This window comes from Mixophyes fleayi, chromosome 4 (assembly GCF_038048845.1).
Source record: "Mixophyes fleayi isolate aMixFle1 chromosome 4, aMixFle1.hap1, whole genome shotgun sequence".
NCBI classification, from domain to species: domain Eukaryota; kingdom Metazoa; phylum Chordata; class Amphibia; order Anura; family Limnodynastidae; genus Mixophyes; species Mixophyes fleayi.
In genome coordinates, this window is record NC_134405.1 from 38207364 (window position 1) to 38225316 (window position 17953).

At 44.3% G+C, this 17953-nt stretch overlaps 1 protein-coding gene across 1 annotated transcript; it reads left to right on the forward strand.

Annotated features, from left to right (window-relative positions):
* ZSWIM4 (zinc finger SWIM-type containing 4) lies at positions 1-15642 on the forward strand. Its single transcript, XM_075206576.1, has 14 exons — positions 1-378; positions 1900-2101; positions 4505-4852; positions 5816-5964; positions 6227-6377; positions 6534-6710; positions 7407-7730; positions 7855-7992; positions 9012-9272; positions 9411-9546; positions 9650-9804; positions 12015-12178; positions 12783-12864; positions 12957-15642. Exons 1-14 carry the CDS (start codon positions 265-267, stop codon positions 13835-13837), a joined length of 3282 nt encoding a protein of 1093 aa, XP_075062677.1. The 5' UTR covers positions 1-264; the 3' UTR covers positions 13838-15642.
* Positions 15643-17953: the final 2311 nt, after the last annotated feature.

Below are 17953 nucleotides of genomic sequence, written 5' to 3' on the forward strand. Positions count from 1 at the left end.
GAGTCCAGGGATGGGGCGTGTCCGGAGCTCCGAGGATAAAGATCGCGATCCCCATTGTTAAGGGGATTTAAAGGGGCCGTGGAGCGGGGGCAGGCGCGAGCGAGAGGCCGGCCCGAGGGACCTACAAGCCGGCCGCGCCCCGTGGGAAAGTCCGGGGATTGTACAGAGTGTAGGCCTGGTGGAAGTGGGTACGTGGAGGGGGGACCCAGCAGAGGATCTAGAGGACTGAGAGCTTGGTGGGGAGGTTGTCACACGGATTGGAACATGGAGCCCCCAGCGTCCAAGAGGAGGTGCCCTGGCCTCAGCCCGAGGTACAGACCGGACTCTCTGTTGGATTTGAGTGCTAAGAAAGTGGCAGAGACGTGGGCCTTCGAGCAGGTAATTTTAATTTCTGCCAGTTTCCTACATGCTTAATGATTTAATGTATATTACTATACAGTAAGCTTGTATGTGTATAGATATTATTCATTATTGCATATTAAGTATATACAATATATATTTAATGCCTATATTTATAATATATATATATATATATATATATATAGTTAATATCAAATGACAATATTGTGTGTGTATATATATATATATATATATATATATATATATGTGTGTATATATGTGTGTGTATATATATATATATATATATATATATATATATATATATATATATATATACACATACATAGACACATACAATATTGTCATTGGATATTAAACTAAAAAAAAATATATATATATATATATATATATATATATATATATATATTTATTAGTGCTGTAATATTGTGTATGCTGTATCCTCATTTCTTGAATACACACAATATATGTTTTCTGACAACTTCCAGACGAGAGCACTGATCTCTGTACAGTACACACAGTTTATCACAAGGGGACGTATTTAGACGTATTCTCACTCAGTGCATCATAGTATCACTGTGACATCATCACTTCCTCATGCTCTACACCCTGTGCCGACTCTCCCCACTACATGCCACACACACCGCATGCCATCAGCTCGTGGGTGTGCCTCTGTCACCTGTCACTTCTAATGACACCGTGATATAAACCTGAAGGCCCACCTCAGGGGATTTCTGACATATTGGTAATTATGAAGTTCAGCGTCCCAGATTATGTTTAATACAGGTGTTAGGTTTGAGAATAACCTAGTGCCGATACTACGCAGGCTGTGGTGTTGAAATGAATTCAGCTAATCTTTTATGATGACTGAGGTGTGAAAAATTTGGTGGCTGTACAGGTTTATAATACAGCCTAATAAGAACAGATGACTCTGGCGCTCCCTGGACTAGTGATGACAACGACTCCTAGTGAATGAATAATCTGCGGCTTTCTGAACTTTGGTTCAGCCTACAAAATGTCTGCCTACACTGTGTGGGTGACAGGTACACTTTAAAGACATGACAATCGTCTTGTTGGGTACCTGATGTAGCAAGTCTCAACGTCTGATTCATATGAGTTAGTTTAGAACAATATTATATTATGGGGTGAGTAAAGCAAACAGCCGGTGGGTTATAAAGTATCCCGTGGTACTAAAAGTTCCTAAATATTGAAAGTTCTTGTGGTTCAGGGCAGCCCTGCACTGGATACGGCACTTGAGCAGGGGGGGAGGTGGGGGGTGTACTTTGCCTATTTAGTGTTTTATTGCTTGTCACGTTTAAAAGAAACCAGTGTCCTAAATGTAGGTAGTGCTGATCTTCACGCAGTGAATGTTACGTTATTAGCGTGGACCCCAGACACCAATGGTAGAGTCCCAGTAGTGCTCAAATTATCATCACAGATCCACGTGATTATTTTATACCGATTAAAAGGAGCTCTGTAACTAGTCATTATATGGTGCAATGGTCCTTTATATTTACATATAGCTCTGTCTCTCTCTTGCAGGTGGAAGAACGGTTTTCCAGGGTCCCAGAACCAGTTCAAAAGCGCATAGTATTCTGGTCTTTCCCGCGCAGTGAGAAGGAGATCTGCATGTATTCATCCCTCGGGTATCACCCGCCGGAGGGGGAACGAGACTCTAGGGTCCCCTTTAATCGAGGACTGCAGCTGTTGCAGTCTGGAGCCGTTCGGAGGGTATTACAAGTTGGTGAGTGCTGATATATCGTCCGCTGTACACACACAGACTCCGCTCCTTTCCTGATCGTGTACATTCTGCACCCCATGGCAGTGCCGAGTATTGTGGTACATTGCTTTTATGCTCTGTACAATGAGCACAGACTGCCGTTATTGTGTAGACTTTAGATTGCATTCACTTCTTGGGAGGGAGGGGGGGGACGGGGACACATGCTTGCAAATCAGGTTTAGCAGAATTATTTTGAATGCAAACATCCTTTTATGTAGCAGGTGCTACATGTGTGCTCTATGGCCACACTTAGTATTAGCTAGCATAGGTTGATGCATAGGACCGTGGATGGGGTTTGTGCTTCAGGGTTCCTGGCTGTGGTTGGGTGACCTCATGGATGCTGAGGGGGAAGGGGGGGGGGGTGTAGGAGAAGGGAATGGCATCCACACCTGAGGCTGCAAGCGGGGACCTGTATTACAGGTGACAGTTGGTGACACTCCTCACATCACCTCGAGATGTTTTTGCTTTTGTCTGAGTCAGTGGCCTGAGAGCGGTGTCTTGTCCAGGCTTGTTACTCTGCGTTACAGAATGGGCACTTCCCAGCATGCCCGTACATGTGTGCCAAGGCTGCGTATCAACCCAAGCAGTATCTGCGTGCAGCAGAGGGGATCTGTGTATTGAGTTGGTGGTCCGGCCATTGGTTAATGCAATCTGCTCAGGGTGATCCTAATGGTGAAATGTACATTTTACAGATGTGACATTTCCCTAATAAAGTTGTGTGTGCACAGCCATCTTCTGTTCCCTCGCTCCTCTCTGTCCCGCTAAGGGCTCAGCTGATTGTTACTGTGATAACTTTAGAATGTTTAGTCTTGTTTTAATATTCTAATTCTATGCGTAAACACATTCTTTAGTTTAGTGATTGATTTTCATGGGCAGTGGTCTATAAACGCCTTTAGTCACCCCTCCTCCTGTTTTTTGTTTTGGTTAATTCCCTTCTTTTATAAGGATATCAGACTGGAATAGCTCATGTCGTTTTTTGTTTTTTTTATAAATGTTTTTCTCTATGTGGATCCCCCAGGGGACCCTCTCCCTCTGTGTGATTGTATTTTGTACACAGTAGATAAAAGTGTCATTGACAGAGAAGGGCCCCAGGCGCGTGACAAAGACAATGCAAGTCTGATACCCAGCCATCACGCGTCACGGATCCCACACATGTCCTGGCCATGGAGACCTGAGACAGACTGCTGGTCATGAATGGTCTTATTCAGGGCTGTCTGAACAGATCACCGCATGGGTTATGTTACCCTGTAATGTATATGTGCATTGCATACTATGGTGGGCTGTACATTTGTGTCTATTATCATTCTGTGTAGGCTTGTGTTTATTGAGTCTTTATGGGGGAGCTTTTTGTGTCTTTCAGATTAATACCTATAATAATGAAAATGTCCATAGTAACTGACAAAAAAATATATATATTTTTGTCTCTTCTTTCAGTTCAGACTCCTAAACCTCTAGAACGCTTTGGGGTATATTTACTAAACTGCAGGTTTGAAAAAGTAGAGATGTTGCCTATAGCAACCAATCAGATTCTAGTTATTTATTTAGTACATTCTACAAAATGACAGCTAGAATCCGATTGGTTGCTATAGGCAATGTCTCCGCTTTTTTCAAACCTGCAGTTTAGTAAATATACCCCTTAGTGTTCCACTTTGGTATCCCCCCTACTCCTCAAAAGATTTAAAACTACGGAGTATGAATTTTCTGTGCCTTGGTGGCTGAAAATAATTGGATTTTATGAAGCTTAAGATGCAAGTGATAAGTGTGGGAATATTCTACAAAACCGTGAATAATGGCATTGTATCCCCTTTGAGAGAATGTGATGGTGTATATACAGAACCTTAATATAGATGTATTTGTTTTGCCTATGGCAGCTGACACTTTAAATTGCAAGATAATTAATTTGATTTATTTATTTATTATACTAGATGTTTACAGTGGCTTAATTACTGCTAGAGCTCAAATAATGAATATTGTGAGTTAACGGCATGGGTGAGTTGTGTGTAGGAGCCCTGTTGTCTGACCCCTCCCCTTTTTATGTGCATGGGTAGGATTGGGTTAGCGGGGGGGGGGCGGCTGAACAGATTGGAGGCAGAGAATCCTTTATGCTGGGCGGACTCCACTGCTCAGAGGACACTGGTTCCTATATGTTCGTAAAGTATCACTAATCCGGGCCTGGTGGCTCTTCTGTATTAGGGGTCTGTCTATATGGAGATCCTGACCCATGAGAAGATTTCATGTATGTAGCAGTGTTATGTAGAGCTGCATTCTCCCGAACACACATGTACAGATGTAGTTTCCTCCCTGTTTTGCTGAGAACGTCCTCACCCCCTCTCTCTCTTAACCCTAATTTTCTCCTGTTCCCTTCAGGATTTCACCTCAGTGGCTCTGTCACCGAGTCGGGTGAACCAGAAAGGACCTACCAAGTATCCATCAGTTTTGACCGTTGTAAAATCACGTCCGTCAGCTGCGGTTGCGAGAACAGAGACATTTTCTACTGTGCCCACGTGGTGGCTTTGTCCCTGCACCGAATCCGGCGGGCACGAGGGGTGGAGCTGCGGCTGCCCATCTCGGAGACTCTCTCCCAGATGAACAGGGACCAGCTGCAGAAGTTTGTGCAGTACCTGATCAGCGAGCACCACACAGAAGTCCTGCCAACGGCCCAGAGACTGGCAGACGAGATCCTGCAGTTGGGGTCCGAGATTAACAGGGTACATGGTAAGATTGAAGCAAGGGGTTGCGTATGGTATGTTAGGAAGATATTTGCCAGCAGCTATTTATATAGCGCCACTGATTCCACAGCGCAGTACAGAGAACTCATTCACATCAGTCCCTGCCACATTGGGGCTTCCAGTCTAAATTCCCTAATATACACACACACACACACACACACACACACACACAGACTAGGGTCAATTTTGTTAGCTGCTTTGGAGTGTGGGAGGAAACCAGAGCACCCGGAGGAAACCCACGCAAACACGAGCAGAACATACAAACTCCACACAGATATGGTCACGGTCGGGAATCAAACTCATGACCCCAGTGCTGTGAGGCAGAAGTGCTAATCACTAATCCACCATGCTGCCCATATTCTCTAAAATTGTTTTCCATAATCTTAATTGCGCTATAAGTGGGAAGGGGCGCTGATATTTTTCACCTTGTGTCATATATTACTGCTCTGCAGAGTGCTGCATACCAGGTAATAAATACATTTATAAATATGGTATCACACACGCAGTATAGTGAGCTACCCAATACTCTTATACCAATATTGCTAGTAGGGTTTAGCGGATAAAGGACCACATAGGTTATCCGAGCAATATAGTGTCGCACAAGTTATGGGAGCCTGTTCATTTAAAGGGCTGTAGTGGCTAAAGCAGGCTTGGCCAAACTGTGGCTCTACAGGTGTTTTTGAAACTACATGTCCCAGCATGCTCTGCCAGCAATCACCTGGCTATCTACTGACAAAGCATGTTGGGGCTTGTAGTTTCACAGCACCTGGAGAGCCACAAGTTGGCCAGGACTGGGATAAAGAGTATATAACAAATGGTAAAAAAAAAGTACAGTAGACAGTGGTACAAGATATAATAACCTATGCGTTTGAATAGCTTTGGGGACTTTTATCCTATGATTAAGATTGTATCTTGCTTTTGTCAACACAAATATTTCTTTGGTCTCCAGGAGCGCCAGATCCCACCGCGGGCGCTGGGAGAGAGGACGACAATTGTTGGCATTTAGATGAGGAGCAGATACAGGAGCAAGTGAAGCAGCTCTTGTCTAATGGAGGCTACTATGGCGCCAGCAAGCAGCTACAGTCCATGTTTAGCAAGGTGAGTTGCTATAATACTTTGTAAAGGGCCCAGACGCAGGTTCAAGACCCAGGAATGAGCTTCCACTGAGCCTCTGTGACCATATCGATCAATACACGACTGTAGTTCTCCATCCCCTGACCAAGGCAGATTATGACCTCTGCTATTACTGCATAGATTTTTATTTACAAAATTTGTTAGTTACCAGCTCTAGTATTACCCCTGTCCTTTTTGGCAGAATTCCACCTCTTGTATTTTACCTTTTTTGCCATTTTCTCTGTAGGTGCGGGAGATGCTAAGAATGCGGGACTCAAACGGTGCTCGGATGCTGATCTTGATGACGGAGCAGTTTCTGGAGGACCCGCGGCTGGCTCTGTGGAGGCAACAGGGAGCTGGCATGACGGATAAATGTCGCCAGCTGTGGGATGAATTAGGTGAGACGGATCAGGTGTTAAGCAGAGTGGTGTCCTCAGGATTTTCATTCGTAATAAACTGAATAAGTATAACTGTAGGAGTTGCTTGGAGATGTTCTGGATCTAGGGTAGACCTCTAATGGATTTCCTTATTTGATCTTTATGTTTCTGTGGCAGGTGCCCTGTGGGTGTGTGTGGTGCTCAGTCCTCACTGTCGTCCAGAGGAAAGGGAGTCCTGGCTGGAACTACTGCGGAGGTGGAACGCGATGGACATCTGTCCTCTAGAAGAGGGGAATTATACTCTGGATGGGCCGGGGGCACAGACTCTGCCTCAAACCTCTAGTGGAGGCCAAGGTAGGATTGTGTAAGGAGATGAGAGAGATCCTAGTTTATGTTTGGAATGAGACACCCTTCTTCTGTACTTTCGGAGACCCTTAATAAAGTATAACGCCCAATGCTGCTCAGCAGAGTGAAGCCTAGTGTTGCCATGCCCAAACCACACCCCTCCTCTGCCTCCTTGTGCCACTGTAGTGATGATGTTAATGTGCTAGTTTGGTTATTGTAACGAGAGAGTGGAGAAGTGGTGCAATGATGCTGCCGGCACAGGCACAACGGCTAATTAGGGTGCAGTCTATAAAGAAAATGTATCAAGCTGAGAGTTTTTCAGAAAACCAATCAGATTCTAGCTATCATTTATTTAGTACATTGTAGAAAATGATACCTTGCATCTGATTGGTTGCTATAGGCAGCATCTTCACTTTTCAAACTCGCCGAAAAACTCAGCTTGATACATTTACCCCCAGGTCTTAAGTTGTGGTGACTCTTTCAATTTGGGCCATCAGGTCACAGACTGACCCTAACCTGGCATGGTGGGTTCATTATAAATGAGAAATACTGGAATTATAAATTGAGTCGTGGGTTTTAAGGAGTATGTTCATAAGAGAAACTGACACAAAAGGAACAGAATTACGGTAGTTGGCCTCTGTCGGGTTAAGTCTGTAACCTTGGATAATAAATCTAATGTATTGTTTCTTTGTTTTTTCCGTATAGCACCTGCACCTCGTCAGACGGTGTTTTCCAGGGCTCTCAAGGCAGGAGAGCTACGTTGGAATGACGCCCACTTACAACGGGTATTGAACGGGGAGACCTGTGCCCCAGGTGGGGGGGTGAAGAGCAACACGGACAAGCTCTCCTACGACCCACAAGGCCGTCCGCTCTGGCTAGGGGACCATTTTCCTGTGGCTTGTGCTCGCGTTGACGCTCTGAGGTCCCACGGGTACCCGCTCCAGGCCTTGAGACTCGCTGTCTCTGTGGTGAACACCATGAGGCTACAACGCCAGCACCAGATGGAGGGATTGAAGCAGCAGAGGAAAGGTGAGAAGGGTTGAGATGTTGCAGAGCGGTGAGCAGTGAATTTCTTGGGAGAATTGGCAATTTTGAATTTGAAAAGTATTAAGAGGTTTCATGTCAACTTCTATCTAACTCTTTCTCCTGGCAGAGCTACAGATTAAGGGTAGTACGACCCTTACTAACCTGGAGGGGTGGATTGGGCACCCGCTAGATCCCATTGGTTGTCTCTGTAAGACGTTCTTGGAGGCCAGTCTGCCGGAGGATGAAGGACCAGCTCCTTACCCAGGTATAACGAATTAGGAAGTTCTCATGGATTTGTTTTTTGGGCTTTTGGCCAGTCATTAGTCAGAGTATGGATGAGATTATAGCATAACATGACCATAGAACATTTCCAGAATACACACACATCTCACACAAGACACTGCAAAAACCTTAATTCATGCATTTATCCTCTCTCGCATCGACTATTGTAATTCCTTCCTTACTGGTCTTCCCAAAATCACACTTGAACCCCTACAATCTATTTTGCACCCAGCGGCTAGATTGATTTTCCTTGCAAACTGTTCTTCCTCTGCTGAGCCACTCTGTCAGTCTCTACATTGGTTGCCTGTTTTCCAATGAATCCAATATAAAATTCTTCTACTAACATACAAGGCCGTCAACAAAATTGCACCGACATACATTTCCTCACTTGTCTCAAAATATCTCCCGACTTGACACCTCTGTTCTGCACAAGATCTACGTCTCTCTTCCACTCATCACATCCTCCCATTCTCGGTTACAGGACTTTTTCCGGGCTGCACCCACTTTGTGGAATTCCCTCCCTCGCACAGTAAGACTTTCCTCTAGTCTTCAAACCTTTTAAGCGTTCCCTGAAAACCCACCTCTTCAGACAAGCTTATAGTATTCCTCAACTACCATCTTAATCTCCCATAGGTTACCCTATTACCACCCTCTACATAGCTAACACAAGACAACAACCTTCTGACCAACATTGCTACACACACAGCCCACTCAATACTTTTACCTTTGCATTCTAGCTGGCCCATTGTGCAATATGATGTTTCACATGCCCTTGTGTTTCAAACTCCCATTGTCCCATAGATTGTAAGCTTGCGAGCAGGGCCATCTTACCTCTCTGTCTGCATGTATTACCCAGTATTGTCTTATTAATGTTTGTTACCAATTGTAATGCGCTACAGAATTTGCTGGAGCTATATAAATTGATGATAGATGAGAGGATGGTTTTTAATTCCAGTCCAATATCACAACTTGGGGTATTCTGACACAGTTTCCTCCTTTCAGAGCTCGGTGGGGAGCAGAGGAAGGTGATGTATCAACACATCCCGGTACCTGGTGGATCTCCATCTGGGGAGTCTCTTCTGTGCTTGGCACTAGAAGTAGCCCTTATGGGGCTGGGGCAGCAACGGGCGATGCCAGAAGGGCTCTATGCCCAGGATAAGCTAGTGCGTAGTGAAGAGCAAATCATTGGCCTTCTGGGAACTTTGGACATGGGGGAGAGGCTTGTACAAGTGCTAAGGAAACAAGCAACATTACTGTTAGAAGGTAAGTGCTCATAAAACGAGCTGTAGTGCCTATGGTGGGCGTTGGCCATGTCAATAATGGACAAGTCCATTTTTTTTTAGCTGTGTGTGGGAATTGTATGTATTTACAGACGACTAAAGTTCCACGTATTTCTCCAAGGTGGTCCATTCAGCGGCTTCGGAGAAGTGATCTATCGAGAGAGCGTTCCCATGCATACGTTTGCACGTTTCCTGTTTACTGCGTTACTTCCACATGACTCCGACCTTGCCTACCGTATTGCCCTCCGAGCCATGAGGTAAGTACACACTTGTAGTAGAGACATTGGGTGTAAACCATTGTATTCTTCTGGGGTTTCTTTTACCTTAACTCTGGTGCTCTCTCTTCCCCCTATATTCCAGACTCCCCGTTCTTGAGTCCGTCGTACCTCCCCACGGCTCGGACATCATGCCGTTGGACTCCATGCTGACCAGCCGATTTCCTCGCTGGTTTATCCTTGGACACTTGGAGACTCGGCAGTGTGAGCTTGCATCGGCCATGTTGACTACAGCCAAAGGTATGATCCCTAGCCCTTATTGTACTGTATGGTTCAAGAAGTAATTGTTCATGGTTGGGGGCTTCTCTCCCCTAATACTGATGTCACGTTGATGTTCCCATCCGTATTGGTGACTGTTATCTTATTGAACACTGTGGTTAATGACTTGGATGTCTCTCGCGATACTTGGTGTTTACCTGCACTGACCGCCGGAGTGTGTCCGCGCGAACGGAAGCCCATATCTCATCATGCTTAGTGGTTTATCTCTATCCAGTTACGGTGCAGTCATGACCAAACGTTTTGAGAATGACACAAATATTATTTTTCACAAAGTCGTCTGCCTCAGTTTTTATGATGGCAATTTGCATATACTCCAGAATGTCATGAAGAGTGATCAGATGAATTGCAATTAATTTCAAAGTCCCTCTTTGCCATGACAGTGAACTTTATCCCAAAAACATTTCCACTGCATTTCAGCTCTGCCACAAAAGGACCAGCTGACATCAGGTCACTGATTCTCTCGTAAACACCGGTGAGAGTGTTAACGAGGGCAAGCCTGGAGATCACTCTGTCATGCTGATTGAGTTAGAATAACAGACTGGAAGCTTTAAAAGGAGGGTGGTGCTTGAAATCATTGTTCTTCCTCTGTTAACCATGGTTATCTGCAAGGAAACACGTGCAGTCATCATTGCTTTGCTCAAAAAGGGCTTCACAGGCAACGATAATGCTGCTAGTAAGATTGCACCTAAATCAACCATTTATCGTATCTTCAAGGAGAGAGGTTCAATAGTTGTGAAGAAGGCTTCAGGGCGCCCAAGAACAACCAGCAAGTGCCAGGACCGTCTCCTAAAGATGATTCAGTTGCGGGATCGGGGCACCACCAGTGCAGAGTTTGCTCAGGAATGGCAGCAGGCAGGTGTGAGTGTATCTGCCTCATAGTGAGGCAAAGTCTTTTAAAGGATGGCCTGGTGTCAAGAAGGCCAGCAAAGAAGCCACTTCTCCAGGAAAAACATCAGGGACAGACTGATATTCTGCAAAAGGTACAGGGATTGGACCGCTGAGGACTGAGGTAAAGTAATTTTCCCTGATGAATCCCCTTCAAATTCTTTGGGGCTCTGGAAAAACGCCTCTCTGGAGAAGGAAAGGTGAGCGCTACCATCAGTCCTGTGTCATGCCAACAGTAAAGCATCCTGAGACCATTCATGTATGGGGTTGTTTCTCAGCCAAGGGAGTGGGCTCACTCACAATTTTGCCTAGGAACACAGCCATGAAAAAAAGAATGGTACCAAAATATCTTCCAAGAGCAACTTCTCCCCATCATACAAGAACAGTTGACGAACAATGCTTCTCCATCATGATGGAGCACCTTGCCATAAGGCAAAAGTGATAACGAAGTGGCTCATGGGTCAAAACATCAAAATTTTGGGTCCATGGCCAGGAAACTCCCCAGACCTTAATCCCATTGAGAACTTGTGTTCCGTCCTCAAGAGGCGGGTGGACAAACAAAAACCCACAAATTCTGACAAACTCCATGCATTGATTAGACAAGAATGGGCGGCCATCAGTCAGTATGTGGCCCAGAAGTTGATTGACAGCATGCCAGGGTGAATTGCAGAGGTCAACACTGCAAATACTGACTCTTTGCATAAACTTAATGTAATTGTCAATAAGGGCCTTTGACACTTATGAAATGCTTGTAATGTTACTTCAGTATACCATAGCAACATCTGACAAAAAGGCCTAAAAACACTGAAGCAGCAAACTTTGTGAAAACCAATACTTGTGTCATTCTCATAACTTTTGGCCATGACTGTACATAGGTCTTACAAGCCAACATTTGAATTTTTTTTATTTCCCAAAGTATCTAATTAGTTTAGACCCCTTCTAAAACCAATGGACACTCCCTATAGAGCTATGTAATGACAGAAAAGTAACTAAGAGGGTAGCATTTATTAATCACTTAAATGTATTTCAGGTGTAAAAGAATATTTACCTGATATTAATGTTCCTATTTCCTGTAAAAGCTCAGTAAGCCTGTGGTTCAGTTCTGGACGTAGAACCCCGTTTTCCCTGCCTCTTTGCATTTAGTAATCTGCATGTGTACTGCTAGACTTGTTCCTCTGCAGTCAAATAAAACAGACATTGGTGCACTGCCCCTAGTGGCCACCAGGGGCTGTTTTTACTTTGTGGTTTTTGTGCTGCTTCTAATTTTCATCCCGTTCCTCTCGCAGGAGACCCCAAGTGGCTTCACACAGTCCTGGCTTCCATACAGCAACACATCCACTCGCCAGCCCTGCTCTTCAAACTGGCTCAGGATGCCTGCAAAACCGCCACTCCCCCCAACGCTGCCCCCGATTCCACTCTGTTAAATATCTCTCTGGAGTTGGGATTACAGGTAAACTCTTCAAATTCGGGGACAGCTGCTGGCTTGTGACGTTGTTCTAAGCGTTAGACCTGTATATGGCACCACAGCCTCTAGAAATGCTGGTTAATGTAGTAAGAACCTTATATACTTACTCTGAAGTATATTGTTATTGGCAGAACAGGTTAGACAAGATTATACCTTAATGGGGAGATGTAGAAAACATCTGGGGGATATTTCGGGTTAAGTACAAAGTGGGAAATACATCTAGATTAAGAGGATGAGGAATCATGTGTAGAGAATCTTTTTTCCGGTTGTCCAAATCGTGTAACTGTTGTATGCTTACTGCAAAAATTATTTAATGTATAAAAATCAGAGTGGAATCCTTGGACTTCGGTACAAGAAGTAACAGGTTCGTAACTCTTACATCATTGCCGTGGGGCAAGGGTGGGTAGCCTGTGACTCTCATCACGCCTGGCCGGTCCCTGACTGATGGGGCATGCTGAGATTTGTAGTTGTGCCCCTGAAACGTATGTTTGTTTGGTGTAAATTGGCGATATAGGATAGGTTTAGATAGCGGACAGGAGCTGAAGGAGTCTGGGAAATGTAGCTTAATTATTCCTGGCACCCCCTCCAGGTGATGAGAATGACCCTGACCACTCTGACATGGCGACGGAGAGAGATGGTGCGTTGGCTGGTCTCCTGTGCCACAGAAATTGGTAAGTGGTACCTCTGTATTTGCTGTGGTATCCTCTGTTGTGACAAGGACGTCATCGTTAAACTTCTCCTTTTCTCCCACCGTCCTCCCCAGGGGCACAGGCTTTGATCAGCATCATGCAGAGCTGGTACACCCTCTTCACCCCCATCGAAGCCACCAGCATCGTCGCTGTGTCCTGCACATCCCCCGCCACCCTTCTGCGATTCAGCCCGGATCCCAGGCAGCGAGAGGAGCTGTGTTCCTGTGCGCGGGCTCTGGCCCTTCAGTGCGCGATGAAGGACCCTCAGAGCTGTGCCCTGCCGGCCCTAACTCTGTGTGAGAAGGACCACACGTCTTTTGAGGCCGCCTACCAGATTGTCTTGGACAGCGCCAGCTCTGGCCCTGGTGCCCACTCCCACCTCTTCACAGTCGCCCGCTACATGGAGCACCGTGGTCTGCCTCTGAGGGCTTTTACCTTGGCCACCTTAGCCCTGTCTAACCTGAACATTGGTTTTAGTCAGGACTCCCACCCAGCAGTCAGTGATGTCCTGTGGGCTTGTTCTCTGGCCCACTCCTTGGGTAAAGGGGAACTCAGCTCCGTGGTCCCCTTGGTTATTAAAAGTGTACAGTGTGCCCCAGTCCTGTCTGATATACTGCGGCGTTGTAGCCTGGCACCGCCCGGCCTAGCACAGACCCTCTCTGCCGCTCACGCCGTGAGAGGGAGAGGAGCAGGCGGCCCGAGGCCGGACAAACCGCCGCTGTGCCTGCTTCTGGAAGCCGCGGTCGGCGCGTACATCAGCACCACCCACTCCCGCCTCACTCACATCAGTCCACGCCATTACGGGGAGTTCATAGAGTTTCTGGTGAAGGCTCGAGACACTTTCCTGCTGTCTCCAGATGGGCATCGCCAGTTTGCCCAATTCCTGGATAATCTGAAACAGACTTACAAAGGCAAAAAGAAATTGATGCTCTTGGTGAGAGAACGGTTTGGCTGAAATAAGTGAATATAGGGGGTTTCTCCTCCAAAAAAGACTTGATTTTTATTTTCCCTTATCTGGGGGCCCAGACCAATATGGAGAGGGGAGGGCCATGCGCCCCTCCAAGCTCAATAGCGACCGTTTCTTCCGGCTGGTGGAAGAATGATGTAGTGAAGGAAACTTTCATTTCTGGAGAATCGTGGCAGAATGTCGCGTGAAATTGTGTTTTTGTTTTTTATTACTATTAACTTATTTATTACCCTCCCCCTTTTAACCTACCTTCACCATCGATGGGTCCATAATCACTTTTGTATGCATCTTATTTATTTACCATGCAAGACCTCCAAGGACTACACTGCAAGTGGCAGGAGGTTGTGGTATTAATGAGAGAGGTGAGGCAAATATCTGCAAGGTGCAGATTTTATATATTTATGACTGAAGGATTCTCTGTATTAACTTATTAATATAACTTTTTTTTTTTTTTTTATTTTTATTTTAATTTTAAAGGTTAAAAAAAAAAAGTCTGAAACGTATTCTGATTGTGCACCCCCTTGTTATTGGGTGTTAAATGTGAAATCCCACCCTCAAAAAAATCAAACAAACGCAATAACCAGAATAGCAGCAGTCGTTGTCTATTGTAGCAAAGCTTTAACAGTCCTGAAACCATATTATCCCAGCATGCATTTGTTTCACGTATGTATATGAAAGAAAAGGTTGCAGAGAGTAGTACAGGGACTAAGTTCTGGTCATTTGAAGGTTAAAGGTGACCTGTTACTTACACCCAGGGGGAGACGGCCATTTTGTATCACCTCCGTGCGGGCAATGGTTCATACATAATGGATGGGCTGAATATTGGTCACACAGCTTACAAAATGGCTGCCCCCATTGGGTGTAGGCGAAGGGTTGTTAGAAGCTAGATACGATACTATATATTGTATGTAATGCTGTGATGTCATCTACACTCGCTGGATGCAGCCATTTTGTTTCTGCAACGTGACAAAATGGCTCACTATTGTGTGTAGGTGGAAGATGCAACTTGACCTCTGTACCTGTAAATGTCATACGTATCGGATCCGTTTGTATTTGAGACCAAGTGGCCCTTTTAGAATTATAATTGGGCTCCTTTTAAAGCCCACGAAACGCGTGACCAAAATGGCTATGAAGGTGTTTATGGTGGCCAGTTCTCTAGGTATCAATGGTGTATATTGCTGTATGTGTACGTATAACTTACACCCAAGCACAGTGGTTAATTCAGTGTTGGGGCAGTTCTGAGGGCTTCAGTCTCTAGCACTATAGTGTATAGTTGTATGATGATGTAGGAGGGGGTTGCTTAATACCTCACACCCCTCCTGCTTATCCCCAAATCACATAAATGTAATAAATTGTATGCTGAAAACCTAACTCAGGAAGATACAAGCTGCCCACCTTGATATATCTGTGTAGCACTGCACTCTGTCTCTTTTTCCTGTTCCCTTTTCTTACACCAGGGGGCGCTACTCCCTATATATTCTCCCCTCTCCTCCTCTGAGCACTCTATGCTTCTTATATGAAGGTTTAAATCTTAACATATAATGGCAGCTTCCTGGGAGGGAGCTGTTCTGAATTTAAAAGGAAGAAAAAAAAAAAAAAAAAAGTATTAATTTATCACTCACTTATATTTATTGATGGCTCTGTTACTCTTGATTTGAATGAAGAAGAAAAAAAAATACATTTTAAAGATATATTGTATTTTATTGATTTGTGATAGACATTTGAAGGGGCTCTGCCTATTGTAATTATACATTTCTGCAATTAAATGGAAAGTATTTCATTTACTTAGAAAACGCATCCACGTCCTTCGCTTGCTGGTAACATTATGAGTCTTTGTGTGAACCAGGGAGTTTGTTAGGGTTTTTTTTTTTTCTTTGAGCAGTGAAATATTATATGAACAGAAAGGCAGGCCTAGTTCAATCCCTGGAGTCCGGTATCCCATGCACACCTATAGCCATTTAAATGGATGCACATCGTCATTTCTCCTTTTGTTTGATTAAATCTACATGATATTGTCCGCCCCTGGCTTAATCAGTTACAATGGGTACAGAAAGTATGTGGGAACAACTGTATACATATTACCTCCGGGCATGTCTCTGTGATTACGTTCGGTAAATACAAGTGTGTTATCTGCACCAAAAGGTTGCTGGAGGCTTGTATGTAAAAGACTCCAGCTTATATTTGTTGTAAATTGGGGATGGATCATTGGTGGAATTATTTAACCTCATATGTTTACACAGTAGTTTAATCTAATCCTGATTATTGGATAAAATGCATTATCACCACATCATTTATTTATATAGCGCCAACCTATTCCGTAGCGCTTTACAATTGGGGACAAACATAGTAAACTAATAAACAAACTGGGTAAAACAGACAAAGAGGTGAGAAGGCCCTGCTCGCAAGCTTACAATCTATGGGACAATGGGAGTTTGACACATGAAGTTAAGTCTACATTTGCAGTCGGCCCAGCCAGACTGCAAAGGTAAAAGTGACTCATAAGCTTAATGATCCTGTCACACAACAATGTTGGTCAAGGGGTAGTTGTATAACAGGTGGTAATAGGGTAGTGTAGTGAGGTTAAGATGGTGGTTGAGGAATATTATAAGCTTGTCTGAAGAGGTGGGTTTTCAGAGAATGCTTAAAAGCTTGTAGACTAGAGAAAGAATGAGGGAATACATAAATCTCCACTAACATTTATTTTACCCTCTGTGAGAGAAGTGTGGCTGGATGACTATCCTTCCGTGACTCGTTACAGAAATAAGATTGGGTGACGGCAAGGATGCTGGGTACACACTACAGAAATTTCTCCCGTTGCGATATCTTTAACGATTTTACCAATGACAAAGCCCTGATCAGCATGCCGATTCACATGTAGACACTATACACGTTTTACAAGATTTACCGTCAGATCTGTGTTCTTTATCTGTCATAACCATCGGCTGAAAAGATGGTGACACTGCACACTCCATAGAGATCTATGGATACTGCCGGTCCTGAGTGCACACATACTGCAGAATTGGAACGACATTGTTAACCAAGGTTTTTAATTGAGGTTAAAAAAAAAAATCAAATGATACCATGTTCTTTGGAATGATAATTGTTCATCGTTGGACTGTACACACTAATGCAATATCGGTCTGAACGGTCGTTTATTGTGTTGACAGGCACAATAATTAGCTGAAAACCTGTAGTGTGTCCTTGGCCTTTACTGGAGGGTGTTGGGGAACAAGATACTAGAGGCACTTTACCACACACACACGGCTTGGATCAAACAAAGTCAATGTTTAAATTCAGGTGCAACAAACACGGGGCACTGTGGCTAGGGGTATCTAAGTCATGGAGGGGTACATCTGACCACCACACAAATTTTGACTGCTGGAACCATAAATACAACAAATGGCAACTTACAATCTACTATGAATATTGGCAAAATACTGGGTTCCGTTACACTCATATTAAAGAGAGTTCATTACAGCAGTTATGTTACATTGGCCTATGCAAAAAAAAAAAAAAATAGTTAACAGGGCGTTTACTTAGAACAGTATTTTCTACACAATTGCATAGACATTTAGGGTCCGATTAACGTTCAGACGTCACCACTTCCTCCACCGTGATAAAGAGAAGGCATGGAGTGCATATACTGTAAGGCCATTCAGACACAGCGGGCCAATTCAAGTCCTAGGTTTCTGTAAGTACATATGTTGTTCAGTCGTATCATTTGTGACCACTCCAGGGCGAATGTAAATGCTGACTGATAGTGATTGACACTGCTAAGTATTTGATTTAAAAGTTATATGTATGCGTACCACAAGTCTATGCTACAACACCTATATAAATGCATTGTAAATACATTTTCAATATTTATATAGTTATGATTTACAATTTTAATCAAAAGTTATGTTCAGACGTGGGTATGGTAGGAACTATGCCCAACTTCTGTGCTTTTTTTTTTTCTTAAAACGTAGCTTTGAAGCTGGGTACACACCTGTGCAATCGTACTGCAGCTGCAATTTCTGTCATGATTTCACCAACAATCGAATGTCCCGATGAGCGTGCCGATTCATGCGTGCACACCTACACGATTTACCTTCAGATCCGCAA